This window comes from Pristiophorus japonicus, chromosome 15, assembly GCF_044704955.1.
Source record: "Pristiophorus japonicus isolate sPriJap1 chromosome 15, sPriJap1.hap1, whole genome shotgun sequence".
NCBI lineage: Eukaryota > Metazoa > Chordata > Chondrichthyes > Pristiophoridae > Pristiophorus > Pristiophorus japonicus.
In genome coordinates this window covers 9,023,677-9,042,713 of record NC_091991.1, presented here as the reverse complement: position 1 = coordinate 9,042,713, position 19,037 = coordinate 9,023,677, and the positions used below count along the sequence as shown (strand labels likewise).

The window sequence follows — 19,037 nt, the reverse complement described above, 5'->3', positions numbered from 1 at the left end:
GAGGGGCGGGTGGCCTACTCCTGCTCCTATTTCTTATGTTCTTATGATCTTAGTTCACCTTCCAGGTTTCTATGAAAGGATGAGCTAGTTGGCCTGAAGATCTTTATCTGTGATCTCTGGTGATCTCACCAAGGGTCAGTATTCAGAGTATGGTTGATCTTTCTATATTCTATATTAGTGGCTATTCATTTAATCAAAGGCTTCAAACATTCAGTTTTACAGAGTCAGCGGCCTGCAGGTGTGTTTGTAGCACAGTGTCCACTCAGATAATGCCCCAGTAAATATAGGACCATGAGAATTGCTCACCCAAAAAAAGACCAAAAGCAATCAATCCCCAATGAGTCTGCAACAGACCCAGACATGAGGTGAGGAAAACCCCCAGTGGGGGAAGAGAGCTTTGGGAACCACAGGTCCAACGTCCCCTGTTCCCCCCCCCCCCCCGAGCCACACCACACAGCACGTCCCCAATTACTCGGATTGTAAAGTACTCCAGGGTGTACTCCTGCACCTGAAGAATGCTACATCAAAGCAAATTGTTATGAATTATGAGTGACATTAGTAGTTTTCAGTCATCTACTGCTCCCAAATAATTAGCTTGATATCGCACATCCTCCTGCCAATAGTTCATAAAACCAGTTTCTGATCAATAAATTATAGATGAAAATTAGGATGCATTATCTGCAAAACCACAGCACCAAGTTGCTCCATTTAAAACCGCAACCAATTGGAGCAGTCACGACATGGGTTGGTTGGGGTGGGGTTTAAATGTCAGACTTTCTATGGCCCAGTAAAACCAAGCAGCTCCGAATGATATAATATATAATATAGTTTGTGAGCTTGATACAAACTCGCCTCTTTGTAAGCAGAGCTTTGAGTAGATAAACCTAGGCTGACACTTCAATGCAGTACTGAGGAAGTGTTGCACTGTCAGAGGTGGCATCTTTTGGATGAGACGTTAAACCGAGGCCTCGTCTGTCCTCTCAGGTGGGCTTCAAAGATCCCATGGCCACTATTTCGAAGAGAAGCAGGGGTGTTCTCCCCCGGTGTCCTGCCAATATTTATCCCTCAACCAACATCAGTAAAACAGACGATCTGGTCATTATCACATTTGTGGGAGCTTGCTGTGTGCAAATTGGCTGCCACATTTCCCACATTACAACAGTGACTACACTTAAAAAGTACTTCATTGGTTGTAAAGCGCTTTGGGACGCCCTGGTGGGGTCATGAAAGGCGCTATATAAATGCAAGTTCTTTCTTTCTTTTCAATCCAAATTTTAAAATTTGATTCTTGTGATTCGCCACTTGGAGCTGACTTCACACAGAACGACCAGAAACAAAAAAAACAAGCAGTTTTCAGACAACGCTGTCCTGACCGTTTGGTATCTGGACATTTGGTCAGCTTATACATTTATTTTCCGGATCCCTTAGTATTATCCGACAGTAAAAAAGCGTGATCAGAATTCTGATTTTTTTTTCCCACTCTTTTGTTGTTGGAGAAACACTTTGGAAATATTTTCTGAATCTATTTTCGAACATCTTTTTCCTCGTCAAATTTTCCCACTTCGAAAAGAATACATGAGGCACTCCCGTTAGTTTTAAAGCGCCAGGAAACCTGTTTCTGTAGCTTGCAGGCACCGGGGTCCGCTGCAATGGCCATGAAGCACAGCAACCTGTGCAGTTCCTCTCTCCACACGGGCTCCAACAGCTGAATACAGAGCTGTGCAGCTTCCACAGCCCGTCCAGTCTTTCTACTTTCTATAATTTTGTGAACACAAAAAACAACAATGTATTAATTAAACAGCAGATCTCGTGGCGATTGTTTACAAGGCAGGAGAGTTCGATCATGCCAGTACAGTAAGCAATTAAGAAAACAAATGGTATGCTGGCCTTTATTACAAGAGGATTTGAGTATAAGAGTAAAGACGTCTTATTGCAATTATATAGGGCCCTGGTGATGCCGCACCTGGAGCACTGTGTACAGTTTTGGTTTCCTGACCGAACGAAGGATATACTTGCCACGGAGGGAGTGCAAGGAAGGCTCAGACTGCTGTTTGGGAGAGCCTTGAGTGTTTGAGAAATGTTGTAGTACTCAAACATTTCAATTACTTCAGCAGGCTTTCCCAGGTACAAAATTGACAAGTAAAGATCAGCAGATTGCAGATCAGCCATGATCTTATTAAATGGCGGGGCAGGCTCGAGGGGACAAATGGCCGATTCCTGCTCCTATTTCTTATGTTCTTATCTTGCAATGCACAATGTATTATTCCACTCCTATTAAAGAAAGCAAGAAGGCAAGAGCGGGAGGGAGGAAGGGGAGGAAGGGACTGGTTTCACATACTTGAGCAGCCCCATGTCCATATAACTACTGCCAAAGCCCAGGCTCCAGACTGCAATCCCACCAAGTGCTCCCAGACCTCATTCCTACAATTAGTCCTCCCTCCATGTCCTCCCAGACCAAAGCCCATCTGCCTGCTCCCTCCCACGCACAAACTCCAACCCCTCCCTTGCTTTCCCCACTCCCCAAAGTCCCTCCCACCATAGGATAGTGTTCGATCCTGAACCTCATCTTCCACCTTTTCCCTCAATCGCCCAAGTTGCCACACCTCTCTGACACCTCTCCCATCCCAGTCGCCTCCCATCTTCCTGCAAAGGCAAAAGACAGATACTAAATACATCAGTAAGGGGAACAGATAGGGTAGATAGAGACAAGCTATTTCTGCTGGTTGGGAATTCTAGGTCTAGGGGGCATAGTTTAAAAATTAGAGCCAGACCTTTCAGGAGTGAAATGAGGAAACACTTCGACACACAAAGGATGGTAGAAGTTTGCAACACTCCTCCGTAAACGACAATTGATGCTGGGTCAGTTGTTAGTTTTAAATCTGAGATTGATAGCTTTCTGTTAACCAAAGGCATTAAGGGGTATGGAGTTAGATCGTAGATCAGCTGTGATCTCATTGAATGGGGGAGCAGGCTCGAGGGGCTGAATGCTCCTATGTTGCGAAGGGAAGATAAATGAGAGCCACACAGGCATTGGAGAGGGACACACAAGAGGTTAAGACAGAAAGGGGGAGACACTTACAGAAAGAATAAGACAGGAATAATGAAGGGGAGGGGGGAGGATGTTGCACAGTGATACAGATACACAATTAGATGTGTATGGCATCCAGAGAGAGAAGAAAAGGAAAGCAAAGGCAGAGTCAGCACAACAAAAGAATGAGTATTGTTGGAAGCGAGATATATTTTTTTTGTGTCTGTGACCAGTCACTGGAGATCAACTGTATTACATGCATATTGTGTATCATTTTCTCATAATTATAAATGAGCATATCCTCTGATCGCTGTAAAAATCTATACATACTACTTGTGCATGATGAAGCTTATCTAATGAAAATCATGCTGTTCCATAATTTAAGACCAAATTACCAGCATTTACTTTATTTATACAATTCTGTACATAGGATTACACAGGATATACAGCACAGAAACAGGCCATTCGGCCCAACCAGTCCATGCCAGCGTTTATGCTCCACTCGAGCCTCCTCCTGTCTTTCCTCATCTAAATCTATCAGCATAACCCTCTATTCCCTTCTCCCTCAAATGCATGTCCAGCCTCCCCTTAAATGCATCGATACTATTTGCCTCAATAACACCCTGTGATAGCGAGTTCCACATTCTCACCACTCTCTGGGTAAAGAAGTTTCTTCTGAATTCCCTGTTGGATTTCTTGGTGACTATCTTATATTGATGGCCTCTAGTTATGCTCTTCCCCACAAGTGGAAACATTCTCTCTGTATCCGCTCTATCAAAACCTTTCATCATTTTAAAGGCCTCTATTAGGTCACCCCTCAGCCTTCTTTTTTCAAGAGAAAAGAGACCCAGCCTGTTCATCCTTTCCTGATATGTATACCCTCGCATTTCTGGTTTCATCCTTGTAAATCTCCTCTGCACCTCCTCCAGTGCCTCTATATCCTTTTTATAATATGGTGACCAGAACTGTATGCAGTGGTCTAACCAAGGCTCGATACAGGTTTAGCATAACCTCCCTCTGCAAAATAAACCCGACTGCTTGTCGCATCTTTTAGTGATTTGTGTATTTGTATCCGAGATCCCTCTGTTTCTCTACCCGACCTTGACTCACCCTCCAAGTAATAAGTGACCTCCCTATTCTTGCTACCAAAATGTAATAACTCACGTTTATCTGTGTTGAACTTCATTTGCCAGTTATATGTCCATTCTGCAAAGTTATTTATGTCCTCCTGTAATTTGTTGCAGTCCTTCTCAATATTGACTATCGCCCCAATTTGGTATCATCCGCAAATTTAGAAATTGTGTTTTTGATTCCAAAGTCTAAAGCGTTAATATATATTGTGAACAGTGGCCCCAGCACTGATCCTTGTGGAACACCACTACCCACCTTCTGCCACTGTGAATAGTTACCCTTTACCCTTACTCGCTGCTTTGTCTTGAAGCCAGCTAGCTATCCATTCTGCTACTTGTCCCCTGACTCTACATTCTCTGACCTTGTTCATCAGTCTATTATGGGGTACCTTATCGAAGGCCTTTTGAAAATCTAGATAAATTACATCTACTGCATCACCCTTGTCTACCCTCTCTGTTACCTCTTCAAAAAATTCAATGAGATTGGTCAAGCAAGAAGAGTAAAAAGAATACCTTACCTAGAAGCTCAATGATCTCTGCGTGTATGTCGAGATACCGGTCGCAGAGAAGTGGCTCCCTGTTCTGACTGTAGTGTCTCACTATAGTTTCAAACAGCACTCTTTTATGTGTCACTACAGCCTCTCTGTCATTCATGGTCTGAGACAGCAGTTCACTCGCGTGCACAATCAGCTGGTCTGGGAAATATTCCAGGCAATCAACAGCAACGGAGAGCCACTCGTCCGTACTGTGGAGACAAACGAAAACACAATGGGGAGACTGAGGAAGTGTAACTCGTGCACACCTTGAATGCAAAGTAACATTCTGACTGGACAAAGACGGCACTTATTCCTGTTAAGAAATGTCAGGATTAGCCCTTTCTCTGGTGAATTTCATTGGCTCGCTTCACAGAATCATAGAACAGTACAGCACAGAGGGAGGCCATTCAGCCCATCGAGTCTTGACCAATCTTTCGAAGAGCAACCCAGTTAGTCCCACTGCCCCTGCTCTTTCCTCTGCAATTTATTCTCCTGAATGTATTTATTCAATTCCCTTTTGAAGGCTGCTATTGAGTCTGCCTCCACCGTCCTATCAAGCAGTGCATTCTAGATCCTAACCACTTGTTGCATACAACATTTTTTCCTCATGTCACTTCTGGTTCTTTTGCCAATCACCTTAAATCTGTGCCCTCTGGTTATCGACCCTTCAGCCATTGGAAACAGTTTCTCTTTATTTACTCTATCTAAACCCTTCATGATTTTAAACACCTCCATCAGATCTCCTCCTAGCCTTCTCGAAGGAGAACAACCCCAGCTTCTCCAGCCTCTCCACGTAACTGTAATCCCAATTCACTGGAACCATTTCAGTAAATCTCTTCTGTACCCTCAATGCACTAGTTTTTGCATCACATTTCTTTTCAGTACCACTGGATTCAGGGAGTTTTCTCGAAAGAGAGAGAAAATCTAAAGGGGCCGGATGCAAACAGAGGGGAATGAAAATGGAAAGAATCGAATCGCGAATAGGAGGAGTGAGTGACAGCACGTGCAAGTGTGAGTGCGCTGCTGGGAGGACAGGACGATCATTTGAAGATTTTACATTACTTTTGAAGATTCTATGTACGCACAATGTAATGCCTCACATTCTTTCCAAGAACCAGTAAGGATGAGAAACAGAAGTCAACTACAGATTTTCCATTATTTTCATCTTGGCACTTCAGCAAAGTTTTGCTCAGACAATATTTCGGGTCCCGTGTTACTGCACTAGAATTGCTATTTCCTCCAAATTCTGAATAATGAGATTTTTTTAAAAAGTTATTTGCAAATACTAACTGGGGCAGGTTTAGGCTCTTGGAAACCTCTCGATCCAGGCAGGCGTTGGAGATAATAAGGTCAGTTTGCTGACTGAACTGAGCTACTCCTCTTCGTTCCACCTTCGAAGGAGACTCCAGAATGCTGTCCAAGATGGGAAGGTGAATTAATTGTAGCAGCTGCAATAAAGTGGTTTGCTTCCACACATCCTCAACAACTGTTGTGGAGCAAGTCAGACCCCCATTGTGGAAAGTAGAAGAGAAGTACAGTAGAAACATAGTTAGTGTTCACATGCTCAGTTATAAACAATTAGACACATACACTGGTTAGTTACTGCATGCAAGTTGCACAGCAAAATGAAACATCCAATTTTTGTGTTAGCTTCTATTGAAAAGGGCGGAAGAAATTAGAATTGTTAAACCCACGAGTAGGTTGACACAAATTGGCTGCTGCGTTTCCCTACATTGCAACAGTGGCTACACTTCAAAAGTACTCTATTAGCTGTAAAGCTCGTGACGACTGATGGCATTTAAACAGTAATGGCATTGACCCCCAAAATGACAACAATATAGGTTGAGGAACCGTCGACGGTTTGAAAGAGAGCTTAAAGACGGCAGCCCATTGGAAGGCTCAGTTTGGCTTTGACTGCACGGGTTGTTTCCCTCTACAAGTTCCTCATTTCAGCCAGGCCATTAACAGAAGTACCACTGAAAATGAACTTAGTGTTGCAGCGGGTTAGACACCAGCCTTTTACACGCGAGACCTGGGTTCAAGTTCACCCCAGTCTGATGGGATGAGTCTCCTGTGTCTGTTGGTTAGAGGAATCGTTTGAGAAATGGGTTTGAGAGGTCTCAATTGGGCATTAATTGGCAATGTCGCCCAGAGCCAATCCTGCTCCTAGAGGGTAAAGAACCGCAGCACAAAAATTGCTCCGACTTCTTCAAGTGTCTACGTCACTCAACCAGCGAGTTGGTGCAGGAAATAGAACATAACCCACCGTGGTGCAGTAGGGGTCATTTCTGGGGGTAGGACTGATGCACATTCTTGGGGTAGAGGAGAAGGAAATTGTCCCAGTACACTAAGACCCCTCACCTTGAGCACAAAAAAAAAGTGTGACTGGTTGCAATAGTTGAGCCTATTTCTCAACCAAACAAAAAGCTCACTAAGGATTTTCATCTCTTCTCTTCTCTTCCCTTCCCCACCCCACCACCGCCCCCCATCCAATTTCTTGGCTAAAATAAAACTGCACGAATAGCCACATCGAAAGTGGGAAAGCAAAGGAGGGGGAAGGGGGAAGAAGAGGAAACCAAGCACTGTTCAACTCACCCTATACCCCCTTCTTTCCCCATGCCCTGATCACTGAATTGCAGTCACACTGATGCCAGTGACACAGATGGTTCCCACGTAACCAACTCCAGGAGGATCGGTACCATGGTACCTGCTTGCGACCCGAAGGCCAAAAGGGAGACAGTGAGAATCAGAACTTGCAATGAAAGTTCTGTCCCAGTGCTGGCTGAAATCGGTGTTCATCAGCGATTGCACCCATTGAAAAATGCTAGTGAGAACTTGGGTGGGAGATTCCTGCCGACATCAAGTTATTCTAAACGAATTGCGCATAAAACGTGCAATTTATCCCATGTACTCAGGGGGCAAAATGAACTGAACAGCCAACATTTAAAATGGTGAACCTCCAACAACACGACATTGAAAATATAGACACGGTTTAGTTATTTAGCTTGGAAGAAAGATGAATTACATCTCAAGACGAAACAAAGCGATCGACACATATGCAGAAAAATGAGATGCATTTTGCGTGCGCAGCTCTCTGTGGCTACCTAAAAATATCGCACAAAGCGCAGGCTGACCTTTTTTAGACAGCAAGCTGGTCGGTGCTTTTATTGTTCGGTTTGGGGGGAGTGATGGACGAAGGTTGATTGTTTGCAAGAGCTCTTCAATTCTTTTGTCGCAAGCTTCCAAGGCAACAGGATTTGAAAAAGTGATTTCGTCTGATCTGTTTAAAGAAAGCCAATACGCAACAATTCAAATTTCACACCTCGGTTGTGCAAATATGGATATATGGAATACTCCCTCGTCACCATCTATTTAAGACTGGCATTACAAAACACTAAATAGTTGGCAATTAAACACCGACGACATATAATTAAACATTTGATGAAATGTTGCCTGAATGTCAGCTGCCCATGTCCTAACTCGCACCAAGTTCCATTCACCCATCACCTGTACTCGCTGATCTACAGTGGCTCCTGGTTAAGCAACGGCTCGGTTTCAAAATTCTCATCCCTGTTTTCATATTCCTCTAGCCCTCCCTATCTCTGTAATATCTTCCAGCCCCACAACCCCGCCCCCACCCCACCCCCGAGATAATTGCACTCCTTTAATTCTGGCCTCTTGAGCATCCCCGATTTTAATCGCTCAACTATTGGCGGCCGTGTCTTTAGCTGTCTGGGCCCTTACCTCTGGAATTCCCTCCTTAAACCTCTCTACCTCTCTTTCCTACACAGACATATGGGGCCGAATGGCATTCTTCTGCAATTTTCTCTGATTCCTCCTTTAAGACATTCCTTAAAACCTCCCTCTTTGACCAAGCATCTACTCCAATTGTGGCTCGGTGTCAAATTTGATTTTGAGACATTCCTGCGAGGTGCCTTGGGACGTTTTACTACATTAAAGGCACTATATAAATACAAATTGTTGTTGTTGCCTCCAAGCTAGAGGTTGCAGCCAGCAAATCTTAAACTTTGTTTGCAATGCACTGAATGTGTGCTGTTTTTGTAGGGCGGGCTAGCGGGACAGCATGACATCCAGATCCATGCCCAGGGAACAGTGGCAGAGGGAAAGTTTGACACAGGAAGATGCCACACATTGACGCATTCACATTCCAGCTCATCCTCCTCGTGTGGAGCATAAACGCCGGCATGGAGCAGTTGGGCCAAATGGCCTGTTTCCGTGCTGCAAATTCTTCGCGATCATTCTATCCTCCACACCAGCAAGTTCGGTGTGGGACTGGTGTCACATATAGGCCCAGACTGGGTAAGGACGGCAGATTTCCTTCCCGAAAGTGAATGTCAGTTGGGTTTTTATGACAATCCCAACAGCCTAATTTTTCCTGATTTTTATTTCCGGATTGAAAAAAAAATGTAATTCAAACTCTCCAACTGCAAAAGGTGGGATTAGAACTCACGCTCTCCAGATTATTAATCCAGTAACGTAATCGCAACACTACTGAACTTAGCCGGGCCAAAGGAAAAGGACTTGAAAGAATAATTCAATCACAATTAACCTCAGTTGCTCTCTCACTACTTTTCAGTAAGAATATAAGAATTCCGAGCAGGAGTAGGCCATTTGGCCCCTTTATGGAGTGTCGGGGTTGTCACTTGCCTTGGCTGCGAATCCTTGAACAGCCACACACATCCAGAAGAAAAATAATTCACGTAATGTGCATTCAAATTGTATTTTTACACCGGTATAGATTAGTCTCAAGCAGAGTGAGAAAGTAGAACGTTTATATTCTAATTAGAACTACATGCGCAATGTTCTGTATACACAATTCACATCAGACACAAATCTGAGAAAAACAGACAATGCTGGAAATGTTCAGGTCAGGCAGCATCTGTGGAGAGAGAAACAGAGTTAACGTTTCACGTCGATGACCTTCATCAAAAATCTAAGGGTTGATCTGAAACTGCTGGGTATGATAGTGTTGTGGTGCAAGACTTTAATTGAAGGAAACTGTATAACAAATCCAAATCGGCAGGTCAATTCACTTTATACAAGTTGCTAATTATTCTAATTACTGGCTTGCCAGGAGGAGCAGAATGCAGTAATTTGGAGGCGCCTCTGATGGCTGTGGGTGTTAGCCAGTGTATGATAGCCAGAAGAGGCGAGGGGGCCCAGGGGCAGCACGGGCCGGCCCACACTGTGACATGTGTACGCAACTAGGTCAGTGCAGCAGAGCTGGTCTTCAGTCGTCCTGGTTAACCCTCGCCACTGGACCAAGGCCCAGCTCTGTCAAGCCCGTGTGGTGGCTGGTGTGCAACGGTCACCCCACGTTAAAAAAATCCACGCACAGGCATCTTCCACCCCTGGAGTTCAGGACTGGAACATCGGGCCCTTCATTGAAACATCTGTGAACTCGTATGGAAGCAAGTCATCCTCGTTCGAGGGACCGCCTGTGGTGATGATGATGATGATGATGATGACTGGACTAATAATCCAGAGAGCGTGAGTTCTAATCCCACCTTTGCAGTCGGAGAGTTTGAATTCAATTTTTTTTTCAATCTGGAAATTTTTTTTTTTAAATCAGGAAAAATTATTGTCATAAAAACCCTAATGACATTCACTACTGCCCTTTAGGGAAGGAAATCTGCCGTCCTTACCCGGTCTGAACTAGCCGAGCAAGCCACTCTGCTCAGGGATGGACAAGCACCAGCCTTGCCGGCGACACCCATATCCCAGAGAAGGAAAGAAAGAAAAATCTTACTTGGCAAATTTCCTCTTTGGCACCAGCCTCTCGTCACACGGCCGGTTCTCCGTTTCCTGGTCTTTGCCAGCGCCTGGCAGAATGCCGCTGTCCAGCAACCTGTAGAGTCTGCTGCCACGGTCCTCAAACATCATCGCCTGCTCCTTGCCGAAGAATCTCGTAGCAACCGGCTCAAACACTTTGTGGTCCATCAGAGCCTGGCAGAGACGAGCCGCCTTCAAACGCGAAATATCACTGCTGCTGAAGTAGATGCTTTGCATGAGGTGACTGAGCACCGCATCAACAGCGTCAGCGCCAGTGAAGCAGTCACCGTGCGTTCTCCAATGCCGTCTCAACTGCCTCACGTCCACCTGGGTCTGGAGGGCATGGATAATATTGTTCCAAAGCTGCGTTGCACGAAAAGGTTCGGAATACCCTAAAAAAGAAAGACTTGCATTTATAATAGTGCCTTTCGCGACCACCAGGCGTCTCAAAGCGCTTTACAAAGGAGGACTTTTTGGAGTGTAGTCACTGTTATAAGGTGGGAAACGCGGCAGCCATTTTGCGCACAAGCAAGCTCCCACACATAGCAATGTGATAATGGCCAGATAATCTGTTTCGGTGATGTTGGTAGAGGGATAAATACTGGCCAGGACACCCCTGCTCTTCATCAAAATAGTGCCATGGGATCTTTTACATCCACCTGACAGCAGACGAGGCCTCAGTTTAACGTCTTATCCAAAAGACGGCACCTCCAACAGTGCAGCACCCCCTCACACAGAACATCTCAAACAAAATTTCACAGCATTTAAAAGAACCCGTATTTGTATTGCATCATATCACATCTCTCAGCATATGCCAAAGTTCTTCACAAGCAGTGAATTACTTTGAAGTGCAGCCACGTGTGGCTTAAGCGACTGAGGCAGCCACCTTATGGACATTTTACAGCTGCCTCGTGTCGCTTCCCTCGCCGATATCCACCCCTCGATCACTGGCACACCGCGGCTGCAGTGCGTATAGGAAGCACTGCAGAAACACACACACGCATCACTTCACCAGTACCTTCCTCCCCGCGACCTCGGGACAACGAGAAAAGCAAGAGCAGCAACGTCCCGGGAACTCCATCGCTGCCTGCTTCCCTCCATGCCACACGCCATCCTGACCTGGGAATATAATCGCCGCTCCTTCACCGTCGCTGGGTCAATATTCTGGAATTCCCCAGCTAACGCCACTGTGAGAACGCCACCACAGCAAGAGCTGCAGCGGTTCAAGGCAGCGGCTCACCACCACATCCTCGGGGCACCAGGGAATGGGCAATAAATGCCGGCATCGCCAGCATCGCCCACATCCGGAGAAGAAAACGGAGGGGGCTTGACAGGGTAGATGCAGAGAGGATGTTACCCCTCGTAGGGGAATCTAGAACTAGGAGACACAGTTTCAGAATAAGGGGCCGCCCATTTAAAATGGAAATGAGGAGGAATTTCTTCACTCAGAGGGTCGTGACTCTTTGGAATTCTCTACCCAGAGAGCTGTGAAGGCTGGGTCATTGAATATATTTAAGGTGGAAACAGACAGAGTTTTGAACGATAAGGGAGTCAAGGGTTATGGGGAGTGGTTGGGGAAGTGGAGTTGAGGCCAAGATCAGATCAGCCATGATCTTATTGAAGGGCGGAGCAGGCTCGAGGGACCAAATGGCCGACTCCTGCTCCTATTTATGTTCTTATGTAAAACCTCCCACCAACAGCTTTGGAACAATATTATCCATGCCCTCCAGACCCAGGTAGACGTGAGGCAGTTTAGACGGCATTGGAGAATGCACGGTGACTGCTTCACTGGTTAAAGTCATCATCGTATGTAACAAAACTCCTTCAAAGGAAAATAAACCCAATGTTGTCAAGATCTCTGCAAATCCTCCATTTGCTTCTACATAGAATGCACAGCACAGAAACAGGCCATTCGGCCCAACAGGTCCGTGCTGGTGTTGATGCTCCACACAAACCTCCTCCCACTCCTCTTGATCTCACCCCATCAACATATCCTTCTATTCCTTTCTTCCTCTAGCTCACCCTAAATGCATCTATAATATTCGCCTCAACCACTCCCTGTGGTAGCAAGTTCCACATTCTCACCACTCTCTGGGTAAAGGAGTTTCTCCTGAATTCCCGATTAAATTTATGAGTGACTATCTTCTATTGATGGCCTCTAGTTTTTGACAGCCCCACAAGTGAAAACGTCTTCTCTGCATCTACCCTATCAAACCCCTTCACAATTTTAAAGACCTCTATTTTGCTCAAAAATATTTTGCTCAGCTGGTCTTTTTAAAAAGATCTTCTCCAAAATCCCCACCATGGACCATATTTGTCTCGGGCGGGGCAAAAATTAGCATTTTCCTCAAAAGAAACTGTCATGTATTCAACCAGCATTGTAACCCATGTATAATCTGACCTAAGTTGTACACTGTGAGAACACTGACCACGAGGTGGCGAACTTGTGGGAGACACTCCTAACCGAGACCTTCAGATATAAAAGGGGAAGCTCCACCCACTTCCTGCACTTGAGTGCTGTGAAATAAAGGACAGGTCACAGACTGACCTTCTCTCAAGCATGGGCCTCGTGTGCATTTATACTGTCTAGTAAGGACGTATTCGAAACCACATCCTTTTGATATATATTCATTCTCGGCAAATGGGCACAAGGGCAAGGCCAGGATTTATTGCCCACTCCTAATTGCCCTTGAGACAGTGGTGGCGGTGGGCCTAGTTTTTGAACCGCTGCCGTCCGTGTGATGATGCTGCTCCCACAGTGCTGTTAGGTTGGGACAACATTGCCGTTAAGCTGCGCAGCCGTGCAGAGGTCTGGAGGTCCCACGCAGGCCGCTCGCCGGCTTTACAAAGGGAATAACTGCGCATGCGTGAAGATTTGAAGAAGAACATAAGAAATAGGAGCAGGAGTAGACCATTCAGCCCCTCGAGCCTGCTCCGCTATTTAATACAATCATGGCTGATCCGATCATGGACTCAGGTCTACTTCCCTGCCCGCTCCCCATAACCCCTTAATCCCTTATCGGCCGCGCAGCCAGTTAGCAAGCCCACGCACCAAGTAAAAACTAAAAAGGAACATTAGGTAGTGAGTTCCAGGATTTTGGCCCAGCGACGATGAAGGAACAAACTCACAGGAATGATTTTTGCTCCCATACAGCACAGCGAGCTAAAAATAAACAGTAAAATACGTAATCTTCAAAATGAATTATCATGCAAACCACTTAGTCAGCCTTTGCAACTAAAGCATCAAACGAATTTCATTACATATATTTTTTTTAATGTCCCATGGAAAGAAATGCTTACAGTCGAGGCAGTTTAATAAATCTAGCTTTTTATCCTGAAAATTCCCAGGACGAGTTTGAAAGATAAATTGCAGTGCAGCAATACTTTCATGTGGGCAGTTAATTCGTGATATAAATTGTGGAAAACCCAAGAGTGAGCTTTAAAACTTCAGAAAATGACATTTGAAAACCCAAATTGAACCGTTTGCCAGTGTAACCTGTGTGAAGTGGTTTCAATCTCAGTGTTACATATTGCACAACCATATATTCATATACTCTCACTCTTCAAGAAAAAAGTAATTATCGCTGTTGGAAGATATTCTGCACAATGTACACATTATATCAAATGTCCCTATTATCCACTTCGCAATTATTTTTCACCAACTCACTGAACACACAGAATTTAATATTCTTGAAACTAAGCAATCTGTGGGTGGATTTGATTCCTGAGGATTTTAGACCAACCACATAACATAAGAACAATCAGAATCAAGAGCAGAAGTAGGACATTGAGCCCTCGAACCTGCTCCGCCATTCAATAAGATTGTAGCTGATTTTCAACCTTTCCACTTTCCCGCCCGATCCCAAAGAGTCCAAAAGTCTATCGATCTCAGCCTTGCGTATTTTTTTTTTTAATTCGTAGCCAATCGTTCCAATTCTTTGTCAAATCACAAACGCCAGAGGTCACCTTGGGCCCATTCAAGGATCACTCTGCGCCAATGCTCTTAGCCAAAAGGCCTAGAGCCACTGCACCGTTCCTGGAAGTACTGCAATACCAGGTTCGTGCCATGGAGGTGGATGGGTCAAGCCACCCCACCCACCTCCTATTTCCAAAAAAGCAAGCATATACCTTCCTGATCCAGGGAGAACCACCTTGGGGTTATGGTGGTTACTCCCCTGTCAGGTCAGTTACGCATGATCTTAGCCAAAAGGCCGAGAAGCGATCAGCTTTGCGTATACTCAACAACTGAGCACCCACAGCCCTGTGTTCACAACCCTCCAAAGATTCACAACCCTCTGAGTAAAGGAATTCCTCCTCATCTCAAGTCTTAAATGGCCGACCCCTTATCCAGAGACGATGGGCTAGAATTTCCATAAAAAAACGCCAGCGCCAGATTGCTGCCCAAAAGATGGCTAAGATTCTTAAATTAACACCGGGGAAAAATTGCACAAAAAAAAGGAAAAAATACCGCCTGGCGAGAAAATGGATATTGCACACAGATTCTCGGCGGTTAAACGCGATCCTGGGCAAATTGGGCGGTTCTTAATTAAAATGGGCGGTAATTCCTCAAATTTAGACTGAGGCTGCAGTTGGGCCGAGGGAGGGGGGAAAGCACAAAAAATATTTTTTCGAAGAAACAAAACATTTTTCAAAAATCAGAAAACATGCTCAAGATCCTTTTTAACTTAATCGCGGTCAAAGAATTTTAAAAGATCATAAAAAAACACGAACTTAGCTTTCTTTGCAGGGCTTCTTATCGACCGCCAAGCTCCGGCTGCTTTTTCTGGGCGGTTTTTCAATCTTATCTACGGGTCATCGCTGAGCCCAAATTTGAGCAGCTCCCCAGCAATATTTCAAAACCACTGGTGGAACTCTGTGAAATGGAGTGGAAATTTTCACCAGGTGGCTTTCCGCCGAAAACGTGCAGTACCGCCGAGAAATGGAGTGGAAATTCTAGCCCGATGTCCCTTAGTTCTAGACTCTCCAGCCAGGGGAAACAATCTATACTGCTTAAAAGAATAGCGGAATCTGTGCTGCTTTTTGGGGCGGGGGAGACCAGCAGAAATCCTAATCTATCCTTTCAATGGTGAACTTGTGGAACTAGATGTGGTGATTACTGCTCCCTATTAGCTGATGCCAGGGAGTTCTTGCCAACTTAGGAACAAAATAAAAAAATTATGAGGGGCCGCGATAGAATAGGAAGGACCTATTTTCTTTAGCAGAGAGGTCAATAACCAAGGGGCATAGATTTAAAGTAGTTGGTGGAAGGATGAGAGGGGAGTTGAGGGGAAATTTCTTCACCCAGAGGGTGGTGGGGGTCTGGGACTCACGGCCTGAAAGGGTGGTAGAGGCAGAAACCCTCACCACATTTAAAAAGTACTTGGATGTGCACTTGAAGTGCCGTAACCTACAGGGCTACGGACCGAGAGCGGGAAAGTGGGATGAGACTGGATGGCTCTTTTTCGGCCGGCACAAGATTCTGAGGGGGATTGACAGAGCAGATGCAGAGAGGATGTTTCCCCTTGCGGGGGAATCTAGAACGAGGACACTGTTTCAGAATAAGGGGTTGCCCATTTACGACGGAGATGAGGGGGAATTTCTTCTCTCAGAGGGTCATGACTCTTGAGAATTCTCTGCCCCAGAGAGCTGTGGAGGCTGGGTCATTGAGTATATTCAAAGTGGAGCTAGACAGATTTTTGAGCGATAAGATAGTCAAGGATTGTGGGGAGCAGGCGGGAAAGTGGAGTTGAGGCCAAAAATCAGATCAGCCATGATCTTATTAAATGGCGGAGCAGGCTCGAGAGGCCGTATGGCCTACTCCTGCTCCTATTTCTTATGTTCTTATATAAAGCAAGTTTTCAATAGTGTGCAGATTTGATTTACAGGCAGTCTGTTTAAAACCAGTCACAGGACGCGAGCGGTTTCAGCGACAATAGATCAGATTTTTGTGCCACGTCTATTTCAGCACAATGTGGAAAATTTTATGAGCTACAGGCTGGAGATAAATAATTTAAACTTAAATAGCACTGTGTGATTGGTTCAATGGCAGGACTGACTCTTCCTCATATACATAGCCCTGGGAATGCTTCTTCAGCATATCAAATCGAGCTGTGATGTTCAAATGAAAAAGAGTCGGTTTGGAAATCTCGGGGGAGTCAGATTGCAGAGAAGCATATCAGTTTGAAACTCCTGACAGAGAGAAAATGGCTTGAATTTCCAAGAAACGGTATTGATTAGTAAGATTCCTACATTGCGAGAAATTCATGGAAACCCTGTGCTGTCTGTTACTTAAAGATTAAGTGAACTCATTTCTTAGCATTGCAAACTTTTTCTTATGATTTTGCCCACTCAGGAGTTCAGTGCAAGGACATCTAATGGAAATGTATAAATTTATTATACGGCTGGTACATTGGTGCTTCATCAGTTTTTATTTAATAACAAACCTCTCTCAACCACCTCTACTGTTCTCCAAATTGTCACACTGCTTATCCGACATCTTGCACTGGACGAGCAGAAATGTTCTCTAACTAAATCCGGCACGGACACAATGGGCCGAGTGGCCTCCTTCTGTTCTGTAAATTTCTATGATTCTATGATAAATATTGTCCACCTTCACAAACTCCGTCCCTCTCCCTGGGCACCGTCCGAGGCCGAAGCAGATCGTTGGCGACCTTGGTGTCGTATTTGACCCTGAGATGAGCTTCCGACCACCTATCCACTCCATCACCAAAACCACCAACTTCCACCTCCGTAACGTCGCCCATCTCCACCCGTGCCTCAGTTCCTCTGCTGCTTAAACCCTCATCCAGGCCTTTGTTACCACTAGATTTGACTATTCCAATGCTCTCCTTCTTCCACCCGCCATAAACTTGAGTTCATCCAAAACTCTGCTGCCCTGTGTCCAAAGTCCCGCTCACCCATCACTCCTGTGATCTACAACGGCTCCCGGTCCGGCAACACCTCAGTGTTAAAATGTTCACCCAAGTGTTCAAATCCCTCCATGGCCTCGCCCTTCCCTATCTCTGTAACTTCCTCCAGCCCCACAACCCACCGCACCCCAAGGCTCCCACTGGTTCTATAGTTTAGTTCCACTCCAGCGGGGAGCTTGTTGAGTGTGGGATGAAGCAGTAGCAAGGAAGATCGAGAAGAGCGTTGGTGCGATGACACAGCGCTGCTTGACCTTATCAAGATGGCTCCCTGGGGAGCTCCGCTGAAGATCTTTTCCCGTGGCCATCCGATGGCATCCCAGGAAAAAAAAAAGTAATGGTAAAGGTAGGCCCACTGAGAGATAATGTGGGCAAAACTTGTATTGGAGCTTGAAGGAATGGCAGATACACTAAGTACTCAGTCCCAGTTTTCCCATAGGTGACGGATAATGAGACTGTAGAATCAGCAGAAAATTGGTGTCAAGTTATTTGTAGGTCATTATTCAAAAATAAATGGCACTTGACATAGTTACTAGAATGCAAAGGAAATAAATCCCAAGAACCTGCTCCAAGGTTCCTGAGAAGAAACAGTGGAGACTCCTAAATTTATGGGGAATGGAAAATTCTGCTCGAGAATTGGAGGGTGGAAAATGTGACTCCAACAACAGACCTTGAATCCTCTAGAACAGGATAGAACATAGTTAAGAAATAGGAGCAGGAGAAGGCCATCTGGCCCCTCGAGTCTGTTCCGCCATTCAATAAGATCATGGCTGATGTGATCTTGGCCTCAACTCCACTTCCCTGCCCGCTCCCCATAACCCTTGACTCCCTTATCGTTCAAAAATCTGTCTATCTCCACCTTAAATAATGACCCAGCCTCCACAGCTCTCTGGGGCAGAGAGTTCCACAGATTTGCGACCCTCTGAGAGAAGAAATTCCTCCTCATCTCAGTTCTAAATGGGTTACCCCTTATTCTGAAACTGTGCCCCCGAGTTCTAGATTCCTCCACGAGGGGTAACATCCTCTCTGCATCTACCCTGTCAAGCCCCCTCAGATGTGCCTTCACCTTCCCAAAGTGGCGGTAAATGTAATAAAACCAGGGATCCAGCACAACCCTGGTCACTGCTCCGGGTTACTGGAATAGCTCACACGCCTTCACGTGATCAAGGGAGACTTGGTAGGCAGAAATACCATACCAGACGATGACTCAGGTGCTAACCATACTTCGTAAACATTAAGTAAACAAAATCAGTGCAAACTATATATTTACAGTAATAACAAACTTTGCTAATCTTAAAATAAACACAAAAGGTACTAACCCTCATTACAAAACAAACCCTTGAAACAGTCACTTCATTCAGACTCCAATGCACTCCTGGCTGGCCTACCCTACGTAAACTTGGGGTCATTCAAGACTCGGCTGCCCATGTCCTAACTCACACCAAGTCCCGTTCAGCCATCACCCTGTGCTCGCTGAGACCTACATTGGCTCCTGGTTAAACAACGATTTCAAAATTCTCATCCTTGTTTACAAATCCCTCCATGGCCTCGCCCCTCCCTATCTCTGTCATTTCCTCCAGCCCCACAACACCCCCACGAGATGTCTGCGTTCTTCTAATTCTGC

General features: G+C 45.3%; 1 protein-coding gene and 1 pseudogene across 1 annotated transcript in view; both read right to left on the bottom strand.

Moving 5' to 3' along the window:
* The window catches only part of depdc4 (DEP domain containing 4), a 30,173-nt gene extending 19,360 nt beyond the window's left edge, over positions 1-10,813 (bottom strand). The window contains exons 1-5 of the mRNA XM_070900120.1: positions 10,465-10,813; positions 7,829-7,974; positions 5,985-6,180; positions 4,677-4,903; positions 1,613-1,755 (exon numbers count right to left, since the gene is read on the bottom strand). Coding sequence (XP_070756221.1) covers positions 1,613-1,755; positions 4,677-4,903; positions 5,985-6,180; positions 7,829-7,974; positions 10,465-10,724 — 972 coding nt within the window. The 5' untranslated portion in view covers positions 10,725-10,813. The remainder of the gene's footprint in view (positions 1-1,612; positions 1,756-4,676; positions 4,904-5,984; positions 6,181-7,828; positions 7,975-10,464) is intronic.
* A 3,694-nt stretch (positions 10,814-14,507) lies between these two features.
* On the bottom strand, positions 14,508-14,710 carry LOC139225988 (U2 spliceosomal RNA; annotated as a pseudogene).
* Positions 14,711-19,037: the final 4,327 nt, after the last annotated feature.